The sequence below is a fragment of the Carcharhinus amblyrhynchos genome, chromosome 3 (assembly GCF_965287045.1).
Source record: "Carcharhinus amblyrhynchos chromosome 3, sCarAmb.v2.hapA, whole genome shotgun sequence".
NCBI lineage: Eukaryota > Metazoa > Chordata > Chondrichthyes > Carcharhiniformes > Carcharhinidae > Carcharhinus > Carcharhinus amblyrhynchos.
This window is the reverse complement of record NC_137326.1, coordinates 91,755,746-91,782,146: the sequence shown is the minus strand read 5'-3', so window position 1 is coordinate 91,782,146 and position 26,401 is coordinate 91,755,746. Positions and strand designations below refer to the sequence as shown.

The window sequence follows — 26,401 nt, the reverse complement described above, 5'->3', positions numbered from 1 at the left end:
TAGAGGATATTAGCTTTTCTTTGATAACCATTGTTTATAAATCATTAATCTGATTTGTACAAATATTTGCTATGGTTTGGGAAGAAAATCAATTGCAACTAAAAACTGAATACAGTTGAGAAACAAGAGTCATGCTTAACATGAATATGCCCTCAAGGGTGGTTACCAGTTTTGATCTCATCCAGTAGATGGGGTGGTTTGCAATAATCAGAAGCTCCATTTTAGAGGAAACACTCAAAGGGTGTTATTCTATACCAATTTGGAATGCCTCGGGGTGGCAATTCATGAAACAACATTAATAACTTGCCAATGCTCTTTAAGATGATTTAAATTTTGTGGCAACCATATAGTGAGGCAGTAATCATTTTAAATAAGTTTTGTAAGTATATCACCCTTAAAATACTGGTTCACAAAATTCATATCATCCCCACCCAGAAAGAAAAACAGTGCAAACACATTAATGGATCCAAAGTTAAAATAAATTGGGAAGCTATTCTGATGAAAACTCATTAATTTAAAATTCCAACTCTCTTCACAGATGCTACCTGGCTTGCTGAGTATTTCCAGCATTTTCTGTTCTTATTTGGAAAGTAACCTCTTTAGCAAATGGCATAATAAAAAGCTATTCCATTTTGTACATTTTTTTCCCAGAGACCTCAGTAATTAAAATGTTGTCTTTCTTGTATTGATTTTATACATCTTTTCAATGGAGTAGGCAAGAGTACAGATGACTGTAGCCTCACAGTCCAGCCAAGTGCCCAAATATACACTCTTCAGGTACTCAGGTGAAACTGCTTAAGTGAAGGCAACTTTGTGCCACTACATGAGCACCTGAGTTCAACTGTGCCTTTTGCATAGCGTTTTTCAGCTACTATAAATCATGACTCCCCACTGTGAACTCGGGTACCCCAGACTATTCACTTTTCATTATTGACTTTGGAAAGGGACAGAATCAGATTTTCAGCCTGCGAACAAATAAACCACAAATAAATAAGAAGCATGCAGGTTACTTGTTTCTCTCTCCCTCTTCCTTCCACCCCCCCCTCCTCCCTCTTTAAAAGTCTCAATGTTTCCCAGATGCATCAGGAGACTGAGATATCATCTGAGTGAATAGTTTTCAATGTGCACTGACAATCAACCTCACCTCTATGGGCAACTGAAATTCATCCCACAATGTCTGATTAAACACAGATGGCAACTGAGTTAAAATGTTGTAAAATACTTTCTTACACAAGTTATGGTAAATCCAATTTTTCAATTGTTCAAGTCAAATATTTCAAGATCAATGTAAAATTCTGAATATGTAATACAAATAGAAAGCAAACTGCGTCATTGCACTCACATGATTGGAAAGATGTCGCCCGTTAACAAATCAATGAATACCCCTGAGCATTTGCAAAAGAATTAAGGTACAATGATTCTGCAACATGCTATTAAACACCATTGGGCAGTGGGGAGTGGGATGAAACATTAACCATCTAACAAGAAACTGATAGGGCTGCACACCACCCATATTAAAATTGGGCAGGGTCATGTGTGGAGAGTGGCTCTGATCCTCTCAGTTTGCCACCAAGTGCTTTAGGTTAAAATTCATCTCATCCACATGTGGTGCAGGTCATATGACTGATCTACTGTCATTTTTTTGCAGGCCTGTCAAGATTCAATTTTACATTCCACAATTGCCTCATTTGGGGTTCAACAGATCTCAAAATAGTTTGTCACCAAATTACCTACCGTACAACCCAGTCATCTATTTGCTCCACTGAAAATTGTGCTGCCAAACATAACGTCACAAATAAGTGTAAACAAAACTATTTTACAAACCTTGTAAATAAAAAAAGGTGGTCATTATACAAGTCACAATCTTTTAGTTAACTTATCAGTCTGAGGCAAAAATAGGCAAATAGGTGATTTTTTAATCTTCCTTCTAAGGCATTCCTCATCATCAACTCCAAGCTTTAGCCAATTTGAGTCACTGCAGTTAATATCGAGAAACAGCTGACACAGCAAAGTTTATTGACCTAATGACATTCCAACTGCAGTACTAAAGGCTGGTACTCCAGAAGTAACTGAGCTTGTAGCCAAGCTATTCTAGCACAGTTGCATTGCTGTCCACAAGAAACAGGACAAATGCACCCCTGCCAAATATAGCTATATCAGCCGACAGCCAATCATCAAAGTGAAGGGAGGAGTCATTACCTAGTGCATTGATTAATAACTTGCTCGCCAGTTTGAGTTCAGCCAGTGCCGCTTGACTCCAGACTTCAACACAGTCTTGATCAACGTAAACACAAATTATATGTGAGAGTGAGAAGAGAGTGACTACCCTTATCGTTAGGCAACATTTGTCTGACTGAGATTCCATGGATTTAAGTACAAATGAAGTCAATGGGTGATCATTTAGAAACTGTCCAGTGACTGGAGTCAAACCTGGCATTAAGGAAGATAGTTGTAAGTGTTGGAGGCCAGTCATTTCACCATAACCCCCACCCACCCCAGGGATTGTCACCAAGAGTTCTTCAGGAGGAGTATTAGAGCTGACACCGACAGATGCTATGCTTTCTCCATCATATAGAAATTGACTGGTGACTCTCAATATTGAAGTCAAGGTGCAGTTCCTCAGATAATTAAGCAGTCCACATCTAAATGCAGATGGACCCAAGCAACAAGCAGTTTGAAATAATTAATGGCTAATACCATTTCTATGTTCAACTGTCAGGCAATAACCACTTCCAAACAATAGTCCACAACCACCTTCATGTGGTATCCAATGTTATTACCATTGCTGAGTTTTCCATTATCAACATCTTCAGAATCACAATTAATCAGAAACACAATTATATCAGCCACATAATTATAATAGCCAGTAAAGCAAGACAGAGGCCGGATACTCTTCAAAAAGCAGCACACCATTAATTCCATAAAGCCTCTCCACCACCATAAAACGATGAGGAAGGGGTGTGATGGAATATGCACAACTCGGATGGATGCAGCCATCACTTCAATGAAGAAGCAATGAAGAATCCAGTATAAGGTAGTCAGCATGATGCCCTTCATTCACTGGCTTAAATATTGGTTCCCATCATGGCATCTCCAGCAGTATGTCCCAAACCTGCAATCTTCATCAACGTGAAGGATATCGACCATGTATACATGAAAACTCCATCACAACCATGTTCCTCTTCAAGTCACAGGCCACAACAACCTGGGCATACGTCATTATTCCTGGAACAAAATCCTGGAACTCATGGCCAAGCACAGCATGGGAACATCTTCATTAAACAGACTCCATTGGTTCAATGCAACCAACTACAGTTGCTCAGGGCAACTAGTTGAGGGTAAGAAATTCTGACCTTGCCAACGATAACCATTTACAGAGACTGAAGTGTTTAAAAAGTAACTATTCCAAATTCAGGACTATCTTGAATGCTAAGAGGTGAATTACATATTAACAAAGCTACCTCAGGTTGCAACTGAGATTAAATGCATTCCTGGAGGTTTCATTGCATGACTTTACCCAGCCCCAGCCATTGGTGGGTCAATATACCCATCCTTGTGACCACCACCTTCCTAGCCAATTGGAAAGGAAAGGAAAGTCAATCCCCAATTGGATGATGCTTGACTGTCAACCAGGTGGCCTCCCCCCGCCGCCCCTCCCCCTTACGATTTTCAATATGTTTATATCTGGTGAAGAAAAAATGAAAATACAAATTTTTTAATGTCCCGATGATGTTTCTCCAGCATTGCACGCCACAGTGCCCTGAAGATTAATCTGCAATATTTGGCGACTCCAACCAATCCTGGAGGATTGGCAACCCCCCAATCGCCTGAGTCGGGTAGGACCCTCAGAGGCGGAAAAGTGGCGTTGACCAGACGATAAATCCGCCTATCTCATTTCCAGACCAGTACTGCCCCGTGAACGCCGATTTCAACGAGTTTGAAATCGACCCATACGGAGCCAGTGAATCTGACAGCCAACTCGGCGTCATGGCAACTTCCAAAACAAAATGTTCTAACAAACTTGAATGGGCTGTGGATCTGAACAAAGGAGAGAGAGTTTGTAAAGCTAGGGAAAGGCGAACAGAGCGAGCTAAAAGTTGCGGTAGGATCTCTTACCAGCCTGTCCTCCTGCGGGTACCTCAGTGGCCTTTGGGTCGCTGTGCGTCTCCAGCTGTCGCTGCTTTCTCCCCAAAGCTTGCATGGAGCCGGCCAGCTTTCTGCCTGCGAAAGAGCTTCTTGCCCTCATGATCTGAATCAGACCGTCCTCTCGCCAGCCACATGAGAAAGGCCGTGAAAAAAAATCACGTTTGTAAACCACAAACAGCGTGAGATGAAATGTCACTGGCACACAGCTCGAAACTGAGTTAAGGAATGTGCTGTGTTGGGAATGCACCTTCTTAACACATGTCCTGTCCCTTCTGGACTGCGCACCTGCCAGGTTCCCGAGTGAGGACGCAGCTCCTCTCACCTTCCAGGTATGGCCTGTGTGCACATCCGCGCTCCCCAGTCAAATGAAGTTAACACATAGGCCTCTAATGCTACATTTGTTCATCGAATAGATGGACACTTTCCCTTTGACATTGAGGTTGGAATATTTGAATTTGCACAGTTTGTACTTTAATGGACGCGTTTATTTTTCCAAGACGAAATAGCAGGGACATGTGACCCTTAATGCCAGTTCGGCTCCCTGTGCACCACCTTTTGTTCACAGTGGATTTTTCGAAATACACATGTCAAATTTGGCAAACTAATTCAGTTCTAGATTTAAACCATATATGCTTATCCTGAATTAGGAATTACATTTTCGGGTTTTTTTTAATTGTCATTGTAAAAGTTTATAATTGCAAGTTGTTAAATGCGCCCAAGTCCGCCCAATCAACATGTTAAATGCATACTAAGTTTTCCCCACTGCTCTTTACCCATCGTTCCCAAATCTTATGTTGTGTTTTGCACGGGACACACTTTGCACAATTCGAGATTATTTAAATTGTCTGTTTTGTTGTTCCATGTATTTATCATTAAGTATTTTCAAACTGGAGAAGTAGAACCAATAAGGGACTGTAAATATTAGCAGAGGTTGATCAGAATGTTCTGATATATACTCCGGTGTGTTTAACACCACGGAAATCTGTTCGCTCGCATCAAAGATGCAGCTTTTTCATACCTTTTATGTCTAAAAATAGCAATTAAACAAAATGACCCATTATAGTAAGGTAAACGATAACAACATCAGTTAAAAGGGTGAGCTCAGGCTGTGATTCTCGAACAAAAAACCGTGTGCAAAATTCAACAATACAAATCGCAAATTTGAAAGCAGTGTTCAGGAAGGTAGAAAAGAAAAACGATGATGACTTCAACATATTTTAATTAAATATATAAAATCATTTCACTCTGCCTTGGCACTTGTTGCAATAGATGCAACATCGGATCGATATCAGTTGATTTTCGTTAATCAATTTCTTTCAAATTAATTGCATTGACATTAAACCATAGAACTGTACAACAGCGAAGGTTTTGTTTCACGTTTAGAGTCATTGTTGAACACTTGTACAAATAGTCTGTTCGTTTATTATAAATAATCCTAGAATGGTGCAGCATCTACGAACTGCAAAACATCTTTGCTTCCAAGGTCTACCATGACGGCGGGGAAAGGCGGTATTACTCTGAGTAATATCCCTGTACAGTGAGCTCTTCAAATTCTGATCTTCATTGATTGAATTAAGGTTTCAATGAAACCAGCACCTCTTAGAAACATATCCCATAAACATCTATGTGAAATAAATTCCCACGACAGCACGAGAAATATTTATGAATAAACACACTTCTAGGAAATAAAAATTAAATACTGACAGCCTATCAGTCATACACAATTTTAACCAAAATAAACTTTGTTCGTGTATCAACACTTTTTTTTTTACAAGAGGGCCGTACCTTATCGCAGGGTTTAAACCACAAGAGTTTAGTACGGTAAGAATGTAGAATACATAATTTATATCTTTTTATTCTAAAACAAATGGACATCTAGGTAGAATAGGTATAATTATCCATTATTTGTTACTGAAAGGAGAAGAAAATAGTACTTATGAAAATGTTAAAATGAAAACCTTTGAAACTATTTTCCTCTCCACACTTGCATAAGCAATGATGTGTTCCACCAAGTGCAATTCTGACTCAAAGGACATAAGTATCATTGAAAATAGTATAAATATACATGCAAGTGTCATTCTTCGTATTTCATTTGCTTGTTCACTCTTGACTCTCATAAACGATTCCCTCGCAGATTTGAAATCCATCTTTCCCCTCTGAATAATTACTCCAATGGTTTATGGGAAGCAAAAGGAATTTTCATTTTGCTTTAGGGGACCAGCCCCTGAGTGCATCAAGGAAAGTTGTGTTTAAAATGAATTTGCAGAAAGCTCACTTCTGAACTCATTCCAGCTGCACGTCCTTCCTCCCTCGGAGGGTTTTTTTTGTTTTAAGATCTGTGTATTTGGAACCACCGTTCAGATCACAGGCCTAATGCTGCGGCGTGTTTTTTCGCTTTAAGTCTCAAGTCTGCAATGCTGGAGTTTTTACTGGTGGTTTTGGCTGCTGCTGCGGCTGCCACCACAGTGGCGGATTCTGCCAAGGTGGCCAGGGGCAAACCAAAGGGCGGTGGTGGGAACATCATGTAGGGCGCATGTGCAGCCAGGTGTGGGTGGAGGTGGTGATGCGCGTGCGCCACGCTGTCCAATTGCAGCTGTGCTTGGACCTGGAAGGACAGGGGTGTCATGTTGCAGTGATTCTCCTGAAACAGAATGAGAGAGAAAACGATTACAAACATCTTTTTGTATAAGGGCAGTGCCAACAAATGTATCATTAAAAAGCGAGAACCTAATTGAAAGGCATTGGTACATTGATCAATAGACCATACTTTTTCTTGAATGAACCTACCTTTCTCTACACCCTAAATATGACTATAACACTGCATTCTGCACCGTCTTCTTTCCTTCTCCCCTACATACTCAATGAACGGCATACTTTGTCTGCATAGAGCGCATGAAAGAATGCTTTTCACTGTGTCTCAATACATGGGACAATATTAAATGAAAGGTGCGAGGTGTCCCCAGCAAACGCAATTCTATCTTTTACTCTCGTTCTATGCTTTTAAGTCTCTACTAACTCTTATAAATTATCTCATAATGCTCTCTATACATTCAGCACCCTCTCCTTTCCTTCTCCCCTATGCACTCAATGAATGCTATGCTTTGTACAGCCCACAGTAAACTATTTTTCACTGTATACCAATACACGTGATAATAATAATAAATCAAAGAAGGGAATGAAAGGGGTTAAGTAGAGATGGTCCATTGCCTTTCACTCTTGTTTGAATGCTGAATCTAGCGGGGGGGGTGGGGGGGGAGGGGGGGGGGAGGGAGCACTGCAAATGCTGCACACAATCCCGGGGCTATTGGATGAATGCACTCCTATTCCTTTGAAGGTGTGAAAACACGATGTCTAAAATAAGACGTTTAAAACTGTGGTTCCTGGGGTTTTGAATGAGACGGTCATGTGATTATGAGATTCACGCCAATCCTCGGCTAACTGAATTTTCTTTCATCAGCGGTTCTACCAGTCGAACGTTGTCATCGAGTGGACAATATAATGGACTCGTAAGTTGTGAGAAAAAATGTTTCTCAATACGCAGTAATTATATCCCATTGCTTCCTAGGAATTATTTTAAAAGTGGTAAAGAGGCCATTGAGTTACAGAATGTTCTCAAAGATGTAAGAAATTGTGTCAACAAGGGGGTTTCACTAAACAGATAGTTCCAGCTAAAAAAAATTTTGTAAAATGGAACATTGCGAAGTGTGTCGGCTTCTGTATCACTTTAAACAACACGTTGCCCTCCCACACCCACGACTAAGGAAGAGCTTTGTGGAAGTTCGCTGAAGGTGAACAGAATGTTTGAAAAGCATTAGGGAAATATCAATTTTAAACGGGTGAAGGGCGAGAAGATAAACCTTAATGTTGCATTATTTGGCGAAGTGTTCTATAATTTACTGGGGCGGGGGGTGGGTGGGGAAGCCTTTGATTAGTGGGACTTGGTACCCCAACCACTTTGAGCCCCTTGATTATACTCGATTCCCAACGCAGAATGGATAGCTGAGTGAATTCATATCTGTTGAGTTATCCCTCCACAAGATCTCACATAAAGATACAATAACATGTTCAATTCAGACAGCAATTTATCGCAAAGGGGTATATTTTACAATGGATAGAACAAATGAGGTTAATAGAAGTTTCAAAACAATGTCAGAATCTTTGATTACTTGAAGATGTTAATTTAAAATAGTTAAGAGATTTAAAACAAGTGCACAGTGAATCAAAGTTGAACTAATATACATAAAATCAATATTTGTCAGGCATAATGGGCAAGTGATGATCTTAAGTCACAGGAAACAGTAAGGCCCCCCAAAAAGGTCCCAGATTGTGTTAGTGTCGGGTGGAGGTGTTAAGCCTGAATTGGCTTCCGATTCACATCAAGCAAAAAAGGTCCATGTGTGTTGACTTGAGATGTTGCTCTAAGGTTAACGAAGCTAGCAAATACATGTCGAGGTTGAAATATTAATAACTCACGGGTCTCCCAGCATTGCCAGCAAGGGTGAAAACGTGTTAACGTTCTCTGTTACCTTATATAATAGCGAGATGAAGATTGTGTATATCGAAGCAAACTGATGGCAGTTAGGAAGTATAGTGAATGAAGATTGGACAAATTGCTAATGAAAAACAAAAAGTAAAAAACAAAGCTGTGTTCGAGGTAATGTGTGTAAATAAATAAAATTCCTGTTTCAGTTGATCAGGTAGCTTGAAAGTTTAGACAGGAGGTAACTCGAAAATGCAGTGCTGTTCAAATTTAATTCAATGGACGAGATACATAGGCAATGCAGGTCGTTCTGCGACATGGGAAGCCTTTCACCGGGGTGAAGAACCCGGTAGGTACACCACCTTTAATAAAACACTTTGACATGGAAACCATTCTTCTACCTACACGAACCACGTCGGAGCGTCAGCAGCACTCACGGATTAAATGGCGGAGCATGGTGGTTTGGCGATCATCAACTGCAGCTAAATGAAGACGGTGACTGGACTGAAAATGTCCCCATCTCCCCTCAATGGCGATAATTAGCCTTTTCATTTTGGAGTGGTGTTAACAATAACATTAACAAAATTATAATCTTTCAAAATAACTTTTAAAAAGGACAAGTGGTGATTAACCTCCAAAATAAACTATTTCAATCGGAGAGTTGAAAAGTTAGAACGATTAACATCGCCAGGGACCCAGGTTCAAGGCAGGCTTTGGGTGATTATCTGCGGCGTTTACACGTTCTTCCAGCGTCAGCGTGGGTTTCGTCCGGGTACTCCGGTATCCTCCCACAGTTCAAAGATGTGCAGGTTAGGTTGATTGGCCATGCTAAATTGCCCCTTAGTGTCAGGGATTAGCTGGGTAAATACATGAGGTTACGGGGATCGAAGCTGGGTGAGATTGTTGTTGGTGCAGGCTATATGGGCCGAGTGGTCTTTTTCTGAACTGTGGGAATTCCATGATTCTATGGCTAGATCTCCATAAACGGCTCCTGCGTGCAATCCGCTTTGGTAGATTTATACTTGCCTGTTGAAATGGCATTCTCAAGGCTCCCACATTAACGTACGGTGCCACTCGACAAGCTTCGAACTGACTGGTAGTTCCAATAAGTACACCTACAATAGAATAAAAAGGAAGTTCAGCTCCCAGTGAAGGTTCTCACCTCACGCTAGAGAGACGTTGTTGTCCATTTCTTTTTGTGACTTCAGATACAACGACCAAATTGCTATTTGAATTGCGAAAAAAAAAACACCTGCTCAAAGCTAGGCTAGAGAGTCTATAGGGATAAAGAATGATTGTAACGTTTACATTTTTGTTCTCACCGCTGCCCACCCATTGCCCCCTCACCAGCCCTCAGATCCAAACTAAAACGTGCTCCTCTAATCGTGGGCTCACACTCTTGGTTGAAGGCATTGCGTATTTGAATGTTACATCAATGCATTAAACTGTATATGTCAGGGTATGAGTGATTAGAATCATGTGTGTCGCCGTGGCCGTGTATGTAATTTAACAAACATACCTTTATGAAGTTGATTCTCTTGCTTTCGACATTTTGCTCTCCTGTTCTGAAACCATACCTATGGGCAAAAAAATGAAGTAATTTAATGCCAATGATTGGCAGCCGCATCTGAGATGTACGAGTTCGACTGTTCAAACTGACAACTATGCGATGCAATATCCCGTCGGACTTATTAATTATTAATGTGATTGACCTCGTTTATTTTAATTATCTGACTCTTACATACACCATGCCTGGCAACCTTGTGTGTGTGTGCGCGTGAGGGTGGGGGTGGGGGTGGGGGGGGGGAGGTTGGTGGAGAGAAAAGATGCTTCGATCAACCCAAACATCTTATTTTTCCTAATTTGTATTGGTTCATGAGAAATTATTTTTGTGCCTCGTTTCACTTCTTAGTATAGATTCCCATCCTAGAAGAACTAGATACACTTTATGACATCCAATACGACGGCGATAATGGTTTTGCCGTTTGAGCACTGAGTTCCGTCCAATAAGGTTCTGCTCATTAGCAGACTAAAAATAAGTATCGTAACTGCAAGGAAATTAAAATGTTCTCCTGATGCTAAATGGTATTGATACCCAGTAATTAGCATTATTCAAGGTTAATGCATCCATATCTATATATATATATCCATATATATTATCGAATGTTTATTCCTTTGTTGATTTTTGCAAGGCAACATTATGCTGTCAAGGACACAGATTAAAACCCATACAATAAATACCGCATTAATATGTTAAGCTGCTTTGCAATTCTCAGATGCAAGTCTGGTGTTAAATTATGCATGTGTGATATCGAAATAATTTTATCTGCAAGTAGCATCACATGAGGAAGTTTCCCAGAAACACATACTGGCAGAGAAAACTTTCGTGCATTTCGGAATTGTGAAGCCAAATTCACTTTCGATTAAACGGAACTAAATTAAGACCCCAGTGTGTCGTATACAATGCACAATGGAGCGTATTGTTGTCAACTCGGTTATTTATTTAACATAACTTAAATAAATGCAATCTGATGCATATAAACAGACTAATCCTCTGAAAGCCATTAGTCTATTTTATTCTGGTGGGCTATTTTATCAGCCCATTACAAAACAGTAAATAAATCCTACTAGAAAGTAAAATGACAATGTGGCAGCTAAAGTTAGCTTTGTTTGGCTCTTCGGTGATTTCTGTATCAAAATCTAATTTCCATAACATGTTTTCAGATTTCTGATTTTCCACATGTGCACTTGAACTTGGGACGTAGGTATCATTTGCAACAGAAAGCAAAAAAAAATTATATTGTAAAAAGATAGCGGGGAGACTTTTAGAACAAAATAGCTGGGTGACTATTAGAATGTAAAAATGACTAATAATTATGCAGAATTGTTTTCTGTATAACTGGGGTAGGTACCAGGGAAAGTTGCTAGGGGCGGATCATTACAAGACTACAATTGCTATAGTGCATTTTAAACAATATTGTTTGAAAATATATAAATGGTTCTTGAAATGTGCAGTTTACAGACCTCAATGTAAAATGAATTCTGAATGACAGGGAGACCTGCATGGAATCTAATAGACATTATCCAATGCAGTGCCTCTAGTAAATAGCGCGATTCAAATATTCGTAGCAAAGGCTAATTAGTATTGTTACTATTTAAAAAGTTGAATTTATTCTCGCATTTTCGGACCCAAAAATGTGAAATCGTCTACACTGAGCAGTAGTCAAATGAGAATTAGTTGGAAGAATGTTATTTCATTATATCTAGAGAAACCACAACACGAAGTGCACAAAGCAATCGCAAAAGTAAAGTCCCCCCGCTTCCCCTCAATGGTTCTTTGCACAGCCTTTTTCTTTTGCAGGTCTGTTTGATGGTTTGGAACGCTGGTCGATTTGTTCAGGTCAAGTTGCTGCTAAGTTTACCTCGTTATCGTATTACAAGCTGGAAACCCCCATAAGAATACTATACAGCTTGATGCAGATGGTACTGTAACAGAGGGCGCATGCTAGCAATTTCCCAATAGCAGCTGCAGCTGCCGCTGGCCTATCAACCACAACTTCTCCGAAACTTCCAGTAAATTAATTATCAGTTCTAACGGCACTGAGCTATTTAATTCATGGCAGTGGCATACAGTGTCGACATCTGAAGATTATGTAAACATAAATCGTTTTCTTTGTGTGCTGTTGTATGGATATTCTCATTTGTTTCCCCTGCACGTAAAGCCAAATGTAGAAGTACAGTATTGTATTTTTTTCGAACAGAAGTGCGACCCACAACCTTAGCTTAAAAAATAAATAAGATCACTCAGCACATTAAGACGTTATGGTACCAAATTCCACTGAGGTATACATTTTGCTATATTCCAATATACCAGGTGCATGTATGTAATAGGGTGTATTTGCCTTACTTGCACTCTGGCTTCTGAGAGCCCCAGCCTCTGACTCAGCTCTTCTCTCATAAATGCATCCGGATAATGGGTTTCATCGAACAATCTCTCTAGCTCATTTAGCTGCTCCAGTGTGAAGTTAGTCCGACTTCGCCGTTGTTTAATTTTTGTCTGCGCCTCTTCTTCTACAGGTTTGGCATCTTCTTTCCTCTCTTTAATATCTCCACTCCCTACAAATGACCATTACACGCTATAATTACACGGATGTTTTCAGGTCCGGAAATCGGCAAGAATGATTTGAAATGACCATATACAAAAGTTATCAGGTGTAGGAAGTTTTAAGATAAAGAACAAGTTGTCTCCACTGCAATCAGAAAAGGCTTCGCTGATTATAAGCATAATGTAACTTCTTGCCTTTTCCAACAAACTTGTCACTGGAGTATCTATAGCTTTTACTATTACCACACTTTCACTGTCAGAAGCAGACATGCAAATACAGGGAACTGAAATTTTATGCATACTTTTTATGCATACATTGCCCTTAAAAACCCAGCATTCAGTAAAAACTGATCTTTTTTCCACGGTGATGTTTCTATCATCGTCCAAGTTAATCTCTACTTTCAGAATTTTCGCAAGGTACACTCTAACGCAATGATAAACTTCTACGTTCAGTGGCGTCGGCCACATTGTGATCACAATAGCCAGCATCTTTGAGTATTAAAGATGCGCTCACCATTTATTGAAATAACTCGATTCAGTAAATTTGTCATTGTATTCAGAGAACGCATGTTTAATTAAACCATTTTAAATATTCTAAATACACTATTAGAAATATACAGCGTCTGTTCTCTTTAATTCCGCTTGCTTAGTCCCTCATTTGTTGAGAAGAATCAAATGCTACAGCATGCGTTAGATTGTGACAAAGAACCAACTTTGAATAGCTGGACTGCAGCATTTATTAATTATGAAGCGTGGAACCGGTCAAATTAAAAGCTCCCAAATGTTTAGGCTTTAGATTTGGTTTTTTTTTAACCAAATGTATAAACCATGCCCTATAACACAGCGAGTTGAAGCTGGGATACAACGCATAGATTAACTTAAACCTTTTCTATTCAGGACCATAGATTTTCAACCAGAGCATCTTATATCAGAACGACCTTTTGTTCGGATTTCTGAAATGTTCGCATTTTTTAAACGAAATAAAAATCTAACGTATTAATATTTAGTACAGAGTATCTTTCCAAAGTGCTGTATAATTACGTGAGCATTAATATGCTTTATCGCCTGAAGCTCGGCAAACTTGCTCACCAGTGCTGTTATTATTATTATAATGGCCATGTGAATGAATAGTATCTTTTTTTAAAAAAGTCGAACAACATCTGTCAAATACACGTGTACATTAAACGGAGATGAGAAATAAACTGCGCCACTCATTATTGGCAGCGTTAAGGCGTGAAAGCATCGCATGTTACACTCAAGGGGAGATATAAGCAGTCGGATTTTTTTTGTTGTTCCGATTTATAGCCAAGTCAGATGAAAGGAGAACAAATCGAGCAAAAAAAATGTTGCTTTTATAAATGGTGTCCACACCTAAAATGTAATGACATTTATTGTATTAAAGAGAACTGGTTCATTTTATTTAACCACGAGAATCCCATTTATTATGGTAAATTAATTTACCGAAGAAAGTATCACAAAATGATTAATGGAATGGTTGTACTTAGCAAGAGTAGTGGGTGCTGTGTTTGTATTGCTGTAAGCATATTCGGTGGTAATTTTAGGCTCCACAAAACAACAATATTCTGTGTCATGTAGTTTGTAAAGTATCATGAACAGAAGTGTGTTGCTTAATAAGAAGTGGCCTTATAAATGGCGTCCGATATAAAGTAACAGGATTTGTTTATTAAATCATTTCCGGACGATGCGCTGGGATCGTATTCCCATTTCAGCAAGAGGAAAAAAAAACTTTGTATAGCAGCGTCTAGTGTAAACATACCAACAAGATTAGTTCCGTCATTGTCATCTACCTATCGCTAAACGTCTTTAAAAAGCAATGTATCGCAACTGACTTTGAATATTCTTTTAATAAAACACTCCCATGGCATTATTCTGCGTATCTCCGAATCATATTTATTTAAAACTGACACTAGGCGGAAGTGCACGCTCTTTATCAACAAAAACCTGAAGAAGCTATTAAGTTTTGCCCAATAATTGTTGTTGATTGAACTGCGTGCGTCACCGAATCCTTCTGTAAACATCCTTTCCTCTCGGTGTTATCCCGGACATATTTCGCTTTCCTTATCAATGAGCAACTTTCACTCTATGTGATTTAAATTACTGGTGGTGCTGTAATTAAACACCATTCCTATATTATCGCTAGGATTTACTGTTCTTGAGTTATATAAAACCACTGACTTAAATTGGTACAGTAGTTTGTTCCAAATGCGCTTATATCCTTTGAATTTAATAATAGGGCTGATACCGTTGAAAATGACCGTAAATAAATCAGCCTAGCATTGACACAGCACCACGCGGGCCATCTGAAGTCACGCTAACTACCATCTGTATGAGTATGAAGCTTATTTACCCGGATCGGTTAGTTTCGGAGTGCCGCTGTCCCGAGGTCTCTCTGGCCCGATCTCTGGCTCAGTGCTCGGGGATCGAGACGCCCCACGCTGTGCGCTGATCACTTCATCCCGGCTGCCTTCACTCATACTCGGCTCTCGAGCTCGCACAGGCCCGCTCTCCAGAACTTCTCTGTACGTGATCCCATCCTTCTTTTCTTTCACCTTTTGATCAAAAGACTTCGAAACAAAAGCTGTAAGTTCTTCCATTGCCGCTCAGAGGAATATGTCCCTGTCTTTCCTTATTCTCGCCAATACATCAACCAGGCAATGTTTATCTGTGGTACCGCCGTCTCGGAATTGAAATGCAAACCTGATCTTCCAGAATTCGGTCGCTCGGAGGTGTAGATCTAGTACTGATGCGCTATTGAAGTCAGACTATTTATACTTTGCAATGCTTTCCCAGCTGCGCCCCTTGTACTCAGCAATTACCTCCCCTTGTACTCTTGATGTGTCCCCACTCCTGGAACACAGTTATCATCAGCCCCTGGGCTGCAACTCATACCTAGCGGCTGCTATTGGCCATTAATCCACCACTGACAAGCATTCGTAATTAATTTAATTAGCGAGTATTACTGCTATTGTTATTACTTAGCTAAACACGGGGGAGCTGGGATGGCACTGGGGTGTGGCCAATAGGAATGACACATCTTCGAGCGCGGTGACTGGATCGTCCCTAAAGCCAGCGACATTAAAACACCAAAGCACGTTAAAATCAGGTAAACTTTTGATTTGCTTAAGGTAAATCAAAATGTTATTTACAGCGTATGTAATAGCTTTTAAACAATACACGCACAGAATATTTTTTAAAATGCATACATACTTTTGCTTGATAACCTGCTCATCTATTTTTTCCTGAATTACGTCCGCTTTGGATTAAGTACTTCATAGACATTTTTGTTCGCTAATTTACTTTAAACGCATACCTGCATTGTAAATAATAGCATTTGGCCACGTTTCTGTATTGTTACTCGAAATAGAAGTGTACAGATAAAAGTGATGTATCACTTAACTCATTGCTGCTGTACTCTTGAATGCGCTTTAGACCTTCAGTTGGCAGGTATTGTATGTAATAGCGTGCAGACAAAACACGGTTGAATGGTATCTTTGATGTACATTTATATTTGAGGAAACCGCACATACTGAACTCATGTCAATTTACGCGGACATCCACCGCTCGATGCAATGTTTGAGGAGATGCTTTATGTATTTTATGCAGTCTTCATACTTTCTGCATACTTTCTAAAAGTATGAAATGGAGCACTGAAATAATCAAAGTAATGAACGAAATTAAATCTATTCACCAGATCCTTGTCCAAAACGGACTTTAAATGCAAAACTTAAAACATGAGAAATTTTGAAAGTAGTGAATAATAAAGTGCTTACTGTCATACTGGTAAATCACAATCTTTGCAAATCTTATTTTTTCACTTAAATATCGAAATGCCGCGCGTGTTTGACTGAATCTTAAGAAATGTAATTTACAATTAGCAGTGCCATAATACACAAATATTTAATTGCGGTTTAAAGATCGATTACTTGCATTTCTCACATATTGTTCATCAACTTAATATTTGTAAGTATAAAACCTTCATCCTTCGTAAAAAATATATCGAATTATCACAAAGATGAAACTGGACCTTAACTATGTTATATCTTTTCAGCTGCATTATTCGATTTGAATGATTTGGACGAATATTTTGCTGCACCTTGCCAAAGGGATGCGTTTATTTAAATAGAATTCTCTATTCTTCACGAAGCAATATGATAAATTGTGTGACGCAATTTTAATTAAAAGAAACCGACTTGGGGAAAAGGGTGATCCATCCATTAATCCATCATTATATGAACTTTGATATGGAGATTAATTGTTTTAATGCAGTACGTCCGAATAAAAATTCAAATGCACAAATTTGTTTCAGTGAAACAAACAATGTTGCAATTTCTATTCGCTAGTATTTAGCATAAAATCCTGCAATTATAGATATTTTGACAAAATAAGTTTAAACAACTTTGCGATCAGCTAAACCGTCGAATAACGAACACAATCATTTCAGTGATGTTCAGAACTTTGCAGAGAAACACTCTTTATGGAAGAAAAACAATATAATTTTTCAGAACACTTTATTTTTACTGAAACATTAGGTAACACACATGCGCTTGAAACATAACGCTGTAATTCTCATATGCCCTGCTTAGTGCACCATATTTAAAATACAACAGTTCTCAAAGTTGTTTAATATAGAGAAATATTAATGGCCACGAAATTTAAGATGGTGTGTGGAAGTCCACAGGGTACCACAATAAAAATTCTTGCGCATGCGAAAGCACAACTTCGTTCATAGACTGGGGATTGATTCAAAAAACATTCATAGTTGTTGGCATCAGTATATTGCAAACATTAGAATTTACTTTTCATCAATTACTGCACGTTTCACTGAAGGTATTTCGGAAATAAATTGGTTCACCCAACAAACCGATTTGATTTATTAGCATTTGATAAGCATTCAATCTGATGTCCATGCAACTTCAAATGGAACATTATGTATTATGTTCATCCAGAGTCACATTTTCACCAGTAAACTGAAATTGTTTCTTTTTAAAGTAGGCGGAAATTACACTATAAGTTTTTTATTGTTTGTTTTTACTGCTCTAAGTGTACATAAACACTTGGGATTTTATGACGAGTAGTTACTTTAATTAGTTTGGGACTTGTAGAAACATATTAATTTACAACATCTCCCATCTCGGGGAGCAAATTCAGCACAACTTTCAATTCGTGCACCACATTAAAAAAAAAATTCTGGTAGAGCGCTGAAACTTAATCATGTTCAACTTTCCCGTAATTGTCACAGATCCGACTGGGAACATATGCCATTTGTCGGCTATTCCAATTTCCAAAATAATCGTTCTGACCTTTTTGAATGCGAACGTACGTACCTAAATATCTCGCTATTCCGTCTCTTCTAAAAGTAAATGCTTGATACAGAGACACATACTTAACGAAGAAGTGTTGTTGCTCAGTCTCATGCGCAGAGGCAAACCCTCAGCAAGTACAAAAATAATTATTAATTCATGAAATATGAAACGGCTTCGGCACTGCTTCCAGTCATGCCGCTCAGCTTCTACAAGTAACAGAATAATAACAATGTAGATTTTCCAAAGCGATTTGTTTCCTTTTATAATTATAACATTTGTGTGTTGAGCATCTTGTTTTAGCTCGACTTCTCCAGACTTTTATTTGAAAATGCTGCATGTGTATGTAAGCAAATCTGCAGTTTATCCTTTTTCTTTCTAATTTTAATAACTATTGAGGCGTCGCCTATTGCACTCTGAGCCTGGCAGCACTGCTCATTGGCAGAGGCAGAGATAGGTGGAAACTTCCCCAGCAGCAGCAGCCTGGCCTGAGCGAGCTCGCCGCCTGAATGTTCGGGGTCAGCGATCAATCAATCAATCAATCACTCGGGGATTGCTTTGTCTGTCCTGTTCGGGGCTAGAGCGGATCGGCGGTCGGCTGAGCGGGTCTGTTCAGAGATGGCGCCCTCCTGGCGGCCGCTTCTCCTTTAGTTGAGGGCCGGTGGTGCTCGCGCAGGTATTTACCCGAAATTAGACAGTGACTGAGGGAGGGGGCAGGGGGGAGGGAGAGGGAGCGGCCTCCCCCGCCACCCCCCCCCCCTCCCATCTCTCTATGTAGGAGGGGAGAGCGAGACAGCGGAGGCCTAAACACTGCGTTTCGGCTGCTTTTCTCTATGTCAATGTGTCCAGCTCCGGGTGAGGGACCGTGGGGAACGGTAGAGAACATGGGGGAGGGGTGGGGGAGAGAGATTTGGGAGTACGGTGGGGGTGGGAGTACGGGGGGGTTATGAGGGTGGTGGGGGTATGAGGGGGGATGGTAGGGAGTACGGGGGGGTTATGAGGGTGGTGGGGGTATGAGGGGGGATGGTAGGGAGTACGGGGAGTTGGTGAGGGAGTACAAGGGTGGTGGGGAAACAGTGGGGGATACGAGGGTGGTGGGGGGACGGTGGAGGGGGTATGAGGGTGGAGGGAGTATGCAGTCTGGGGGAACGTGATGGAAAGGGAAGAGGGTGGCATTATATGGGCAGCAGCTGGTGATGTGTGGGACAACTGTTCTTGTGGAGGGGGGAACTGGTGTGAGAGGGAGGGTTAGCGGTGAAGAGTGTGATGTTGGTAGATGGGGACGATAGTGGGTTTGGGGGTGGGGGGATGTTGGTAGAGATAGTGGGCTTTGGGGTGGGTGGGAGGGGTAAGACTTTGAGGTAAACTGAGTCACCTGCAGCCAGGGAGCTCTGTGTCTTGAGTGGTAGCCTTCTGTCTGTGTTTTACAGCTTGTTATTTTGTTGCTTTCTAAAAAAAATAATTTATAGACTGCGAGCATTGCTGGCTAGGCCAACATTTACTAGCCTTCTCTAGTTGCCCTTGCGAAGGTGGTGGTAAGCTGCCTTCGTGAACTGCTGCAGCTAATGCTCAGAATGGATCAGCAAACCCATGTCCATTCTCTGCTTGCTCCAAAATTCAAATTCAAAATCCAATTGAATCCAATTCATGGTTCCCACAAGAGATTCAAACAAGATTCAAGCTGACAAGATAAGGAACTGCAACACATCTCGGGCTTGATTTGATGCTTTCTGAGGTATAGGTACAGCCACAGTGCTGCTAGGAACGAAGTTCCAGCATTTTGACCCAGTGACAATGAACGAACAGTGATAAATTTCCAAGTCAGGATGGTGGGTGACTTGGAGGGAAACTCCAGGTGGTGGTGTTCCCAAGTACCTGCTGCTCTTGTCCTTCTAGATCAGGGGTCTTCAAACTACAGCGCGCGGGCCACATCTTGATCGGCGTTTGTTCTAGATGGTAGTGGGTTCGGAAGAAGCTGCCCACAAAATGCAGTGATGTGGCAACGTTTCTGAAATGCGCATCAAAAGTCCTGTTTACAAAAGCAGATGTCTCTGCTCAAAGCACAGTCGTAGTCTTTATTGTCGCAGACTTGAGAACAGTTTGAATCTGTTGCTTTGTTTGAAATTTGTTTTATTTTCTCGTGTTCATTGGTTGCATTTCAGTTTCAAAATATTTTCAATTTACCTATAAACAATTACTTTCGTTGCTGGCAAGAGAAGAGGCTGGAAAACATAATGTTTAAGCTGTGGATGGATTTGATTCTGTCCCAGAGTATCAGCCCTGCACATCTGGGTTGCTCACCCACTGACATTATCACTACTGTTCTCTCTCCAGATTCAAAGTAAAAGGCACTCTGTACAGTGTCAACAATGTTTATTTGCTCAAATGTTTGAAAATAGTCCTTCAATGTATTCATATGAATTTTATTGCTTTCCAGACCTACAATCCTTTTATAGAAGCAAAATATTGTGGATGCTGGAAATCTGAAATAAAAACAGAAAATGCTGGATACATTCAGCATGTTAGAGAGCATCTGTGGAAAGAGAAACAGAATTGGTGTTTCAGACCTTTTTATCAGAAATCTTTCCTCCTTGCTTTTGAGAAGGGGTGGTGATGAGCCACTTCCTTAAATTGTTGCAGTCCATGCGGTGTAGGTACATACAATTAGGGAAGGAGTTCAAACAGTTATCTTGCACAGTGGGGGAAGAAATATATTATAGTTCTAAGTCAGGTGCAAGTTGGAGGGGCATTTACATGTGTTCCCATGCACCTTTCTGTCTTTGTTCATCTAAGTGGTGGAGGTTGTTGGTTTCAAATGTGTTGTTGAAGAAGCCATTGCAAGTAGCTGCAGTACATCTTGGAGATGGTGGAGGAAGTGCATGTTTAAGGTATAGATAGGATGCTTTGTCTTGGATGGTGTTGAATTTGAGTTTTATCACTCATCTAGGCATGTGCAGAGAGCATTGCACCACATACAAACACAAGAAGTAGGAACTGGAGTAGGCCATCAGGCCCCTCAAGTCTGCTCTACCATTCAATAAGATCATGACTGATCCTTTTGTGGACTCAGCTCCACTTACCAACCTGCTCACCTTAATTCCTTTACTGTTCAAAAATTTATCTATCCTTTGCCTTAAAAACATTCAATGAGGTAGCCTCAACTGCTTTGCTGTGCAGGGAATACCACACTCCTGTGTGCAGACTTTGAAGATGAGTTACTTACCTTTGACATACACTTGTGGCCAGAGCATTTGTAATTGACACCATTATATAGTTTAAAATGCCAAACATTCTTTTAATGAGGCATATTTCACCTACTGTTTTACAGCACGCAGTCCTCCACTCTAGTGTTATATGACTGCACGCCAACCACAAATTTGGAAGGATAAAATCAAAAGTATTATTACCAGTTTCTTTTTCCAATTCAGACAGACATTGTTTGGAAAGTTCATGTAGGCATATTGTGCTGTATTGAAATCTAAGGGGGAAAACCCGAATATCAGAATGCAGCTGTATAAAAATTCCACATCTTCATGGTGACACTCTGAAAGTGTGGTGTTAGTACTGGTTCTGGACTAATTTTAAAATTATTTTATATATCTGAAAGGAATTTGTCAGTATTGTATTACATTATTTAGAGGACTTTCAGGATCAGTTTTAGAGTTGTGAATGTAATTAATAACAATGGATAGTAGTTCACATTAAACAATGTAGTAGTTATTATGTTCACTTCAATTTTTGTAGTATTAATATTATTGGACAGTTTCTGATTTTAAAATAGCATGGAAAACACAACTACAGGATGGCACAGTGGTTAGCACTGCTACCTCACAGCGCCAGGGACCTGGGTTCGATGCCCAGCTTGGGTGACTGTGGAGTTTGCACATTCTCCCCGTGTCTGCTTGGGTTTCCTCTGGGTGCTCTGGTTTCCTCCCACTGTTCAAAAATATGTAGCTTAGCTGATTGGCGTGCTAAATTGTTCCTTGGTGTTAGGGGGGATGTCGGGGGATCAGTGGGTAAATATGTGGGGTTACGGAGATAGGGCCTAGGTGGGATTGCTTGATAGGTTGAATGGCCTCTTGCACTGTAAGTATTTATGATTCTACTGAAATTAGCAGCCTGGTTGTACAGTGGTTAGCACTGCTGCCAGGGACCTGGGTTCAATTCCTGGCTTGGGTCACTATCTGTGCAGAGTCTGTATGCACTCCGTGTCTGCTTGGGTGTCCTCCAGGTTCTCCAATTTCCTTCCACAATCCGAAAAGATGTGCTGGTTAGGTACATTGGCTATACAAAATTCTCCCTCAATGAACAGGCAACGGAGTGTGGTGACTAAGGGATCGCAGTGTTAATGGAAGCCCAGTTATGACACTAATAAATAAACTTACAGGAATAAACTACTGCCTACGTTTTTGGATATGCCTCATTGACTAGGGGATTTTCACAGTAACATTATTGCAATGTTAATGTAAGCCTATTTATGACTAATAATAAAAACTTTAATTGTAAACTTGACTGGGTAGTGCTTTTCATCTTGCATCATCTTACAACTTGACAAAGGAAGAGCAGTGGATGTGGTTTATGTGGACTTCAGCAAGGCATTTGATAAGGTCCCCCATGCAAGACTTCTTGAAAAAGTGAGAGGGCATGGGATCCAAGGGGCTGTTGCCTTGTGGATCCAGAACTGGCTTGCCTGCAGAAGGCAGAGTGTGGTTGTGGATGGGTCTTTTTCTGCATGGAGGTCGGTCACCAGTGGAGTGCCCCAGGGATCTGTTCTAGGACCCTTGCTGTTTGTCATTTTCATAAATGACCTGGATGAGGAATTGGAGGGATGGGTTGGTAAGTTTGCTGACGACACGAAGGTTGGTGGTGTTGTGGATAGTCTGGAGGGATGTCAGAAGTTGCAGTGAGACATAGATAGGATGCAAGACTGGGCGGAGAAGTGGCAGACGGACTTCAACGCAGATAAATGTGTAGTGGTCCATCTTGGCAGGTCCAATGGGATGAAGGAGTATAATATCAAGGGTAGGAATCTTAGCAGTGTAGAGGATCAGAAGGACCTTGGGGCCCGGGTCCATAGGACTCTTAAATCGGCCTCACAGGTGGAGGATGTGGTCAAGAAGGCATATGGTGTACTAGCCTTCATTAATTGAGGGATTGAGTTTAGGAGTCGGGAGATAATGCTATAACTTTATAAGACCCTTGTCAGACCCCACTTGGAGTACTGTGCGCAGTTCTGGTCGCCTCACTACAAGAAGGATGTGGAAGCTGTTGAAAGGGTGCAGAGGAGATTTACAACGATGTTGCCTGGATTGGGTGGCATGCCTTACGAGGGTACGTTGAGGGAGCTAGGTCTTTTCTCCCTGGAGAGACGAAGGATGAGAGGTGACCCGGTAGATGTTTATAAGATGTTGAGAGGTATAGATGGCGTGGAATCTTGGATGCTATTTCCCAGGGCTGAAATGGTCGCTACGAGAGGACGCAGGTTTAAGGTGCTGGGGAGTAGGTACAGAGGAGATGTCAGGGGTAAGTTTTTCACTCAGAGGGTGGTGAGTGAGTGGAATCGGCTGCCAGTGGTGGTGGTGGAGGCGAACTCGCTGGGGTCTTTTAAGAGACTTCTGGATGCTACGTGGAATTTAATGGGATTGAGGGTTCTGGATAGGCCTGGTAGGTAGAGATATGATTGGCACAGCTTGTGGGCCAAAGGGCCTGTTTGTGCTGTAGTGTTCTATGTTCTATGGCAATGCCCTTTTTAAAGCATCTTGAAGCATTTGAATATGTTTTGGAAACATTTGGATGTTCAGAGATCATAAGTGCTATATAAATGCACTGTAATGCATTTTTTGTAATTGTCTTAACGGTTTGCACTTTTTTTTTCAAGTGGAAGATCAGTGGGGCGTTATGATGCACAGTGGTTAGCTCTGCTGCCCTATAGCGCCAGGGAACTGGGTTGAATTCCAGCCTTGAGTGACTGTCCATGCGGAGTTTTCACATTTTCATCGTGTCTGCATGGGTTTCCTCCGGGTGCTGTGGTTTCCTCAAAGATGTGCGAGTTAGGTGGATTGGCCATGCTAAATTTCTCCTTGATACCCAAAGATATGTAGTTACATGGATTAGCCATGGTAAATGCGTGGGTTACAGGGATAGGTTGGAGCAGAGGTCCTGGGTAGGATGTTGCTTTGGAGAGTCACTGCAGACCTGATGGGCTGAATGGCCTCGTTCTGCACTGTGGGGATTCTATGATTCAATTAAAGACATTTCTCAGAACTGAAACAGAAATGGAAAGCCTGATGTGTATTTATTTTTTTTTACTGCCACGTAATAGAGTTAAATATGTGCCTTCCTGAAAGTGGATTAAATGCAAAAAGAATTTAAAGTATATTTTGTTTTCTAGGATACTTGGGAGCAAATTATTTTGACACTTGGATTCGTTTGAGGTAAGTGAGAATTGGAGACATAAGAACATAAGAACATAAGAAATAGGAGCAGGAGCAGGCCATCCAGCCCCTCGAGCCTGCCCCGCCATTCAATAAGATCATGGCTGATCTGTCGCTGCTCAGTTCCACTTTCCCGCCCTCTCCCCATAACCCTTAATCCCATCTCCTATCAAAAACCCATCAACCCGCGTCTTAAAAATATTTAGCGAGGCAGCCTCCACCACTTCAACGGGCAGATAATTCCAGAGATTCACCACCCTTTGAGTGAAGAAGTTCCTCCACAGAGGAAGATACAGAAAATCTCCAAGAAATACAAGGGAACCAAAGGACTGAGAGACATTAGCATTAGTAAAGCTGTAGAACACACAAAAAAAATGGATTAAATGCAGATAAATCCTCTGGACCAGATGAGCTGCATCCCAGATTGTTGAAGGAGGTGGCTGTTGAGATTGTGGGTGCTTGTGGTTATCTTTCAAAATGCTATAGATTTCCTGCAGATTGAAAAGTAGCAAATGTGATCCCACTATTTATAGAGGAGAGAGAAAATAGAAGTACAGATCTCTAAATTTGACAACAGTAGTAGGGCAAATGTTAGAATCTATTATAAAGATGTGATAACTGGATACTTGGAAAATAATAATGATCAGGAAGAGCCAGCATGAATTTATGGAAAGACAATCTGGGTGATGGTGTGTTTAGATTATAAGAAGTCTTTTGATAAGGTCCCGCAGAGAAGGTTAGTAAACAAAATTAGAGCATTTGGGATTACTGCTATGGATTGAGAATTGGATAATACACAGAAAATAGAGTAGGAATAAATGAGTTATTTTCACAGGCTGTTACCAATAGGGCAGTGCTTGGGCCACGGCTGCTAACAATCTAGATAAATGGTTTGGATGTGGGGACCAAATATAATATTTCAAAATTTGCTGATGACACAAAACTAGGTGGGAATGTGAGTTGTGATGAGGATGAAAGGTGACTTCAGGGGGATTTGGAAAGGTTAAGTGAATGGAGTCTTACAACTATCCATCAGCATCATGGTCCTTTTTATGTGGTCCATGTTATGCGTAGTGAGTATGTCCAAATTTCTATTGCTTCCTATATGCAATAGATGTTAAATCAAGATGAAACTTGACTGATAAGATCAATAAGTTGGGACTGACAGTAAGCATGGAAGAAGCTGAATTAGAAGTGGTTAAACTAGGCGAAGAGACTCAGGAAGCCCAACCATCCTACTTTGCCCCCATGACAGACAATTATCGCTATCAATTGTACATGTTCTAAAAAAAAATGTTTTAGATAATCCGGTTGGGCATTGGGAAAGGAACTTGATTAAAGGGTTAAAATGTGAAGGATTATGACAAAGTGAATAAGGAGAAACTGTTTCCACTGACTAAAGGATTAATATTTGGAGGATACAGATTTTGAATTATGATCTGGATTGCAAAGCCTGAAAGTGTAGTGGCAGCAGCTTTGATCATAATTTTCAGAATGGAGGTGGATAAATACTGAAAGGGGAGAAAATTACTGAACTTATCAGTAAAGATCATGGAGTTAGGACTAACTTGCTGTCAAAGAGCTGACAAACCCATGATGAATGCATGGTCTCCTACACTAAGTACTCATTTGCCCCATCTTAATAGATGTTCCCTTTTCAGAACGCCAAAAGACACATACAAAAGAAATGAATTATTGGAGGATTATTTCTCTCAATTAAAAGACTCCCTATGGCACTCCTATTATGTATTTATTTAAAAAAATGTGAAGAATTATAATAAAACATATGTTTTGTTTCAAGTTTTCATCGTAGGAAATGGTGTGATCAAGAAAATGCAACTTGATAATTTACACTTCCATGTTTTTCATGAGTTTTACAATGAACACAATTTTTGAATATTTCCTCATGCATAAT

General features: G+C 40.5%; 2 protein-coding genes across 5 annotated transcripts in view; one reads left to right on the top strand and one right to left on the bottom strand.

Moving 5' to 3' along the window:
• Positions 1-6,508: 6,508 nt before the first annotated feature.
• Positions 6,509-15,346, bottom strand: shox2 (shox homeobox 2). Of its 2 annotated transcripts, none has more exons than XM_080186398.1 (5): positions 15,100-15,346; positions 12,534-12,733; positions 10,146-10,203; positions 9,653-9,741; positions 6,509-6,787 (listed from the first exon to the last, which is right to left on the bottom strand). In XM_080186398.1, the coding sequence occupies exons 1-5, from the start codon at positions 15,344-15,346 to the stop codon at positions 6,509-6,511; spliced, it is 873 nt and encodes a 290-aa protein (XP_080042524.1). The 2 variants fall into 2 exon arrangements, with proteins under 2 accessions (XP_080042524.1, XP_080042525.1); XM_080186399.1 differs by having other exon boundaries at positions 6,509-6,751.
• Positions 15,347-18,629: 3,283 nt separating this feature from the next.
• rsrc1 (arginine/serine-rich coiled-coil 1) overlaps positions 18,630-26,401 on the top strand; it is a 401,286-nt gene continuing 393,514 nt past the window's right edge. For 2 of the 3 annotated variants that reach the window (XM_080185516.1, XM_080185513.1), the window contains exons 1-2: positions 18,646-18,728; positions 24,444-24,486. The gene's annotated coding sequence lies outside the window, so the exon portion shown is untranslated. Of the gene's footprint in view, positions 18,729-24,443; positions 24,487-26,401 lie in introns of all 3 variants that reach the window. The other variant, XM_080185515.1, reaches the window with a different exon arrangement.

Coding starts and splice junctions, on each gene's coding strand:
- shox2 (XM_080186398.1), bottom strand. CDS start 15,346: ATGGAAGAACTTACAGCTTTTGTTTCGAAGTCTTTTGATCAAAAGGTG. Junction 9,742..10,145: donor AGAGAATCAACTTCATAAAG/GTATGTTTGTTA, acceptor ATTCTATTGTAG/GTGTACTTATTGGAACTACC. Junction 6,788..9,652: donor TGAGAATGCCATTTCAACAG/GCAAGTATAAAT, acceptor ATTCTGTTTCAG/GAGAATCACTGCAACATGAC.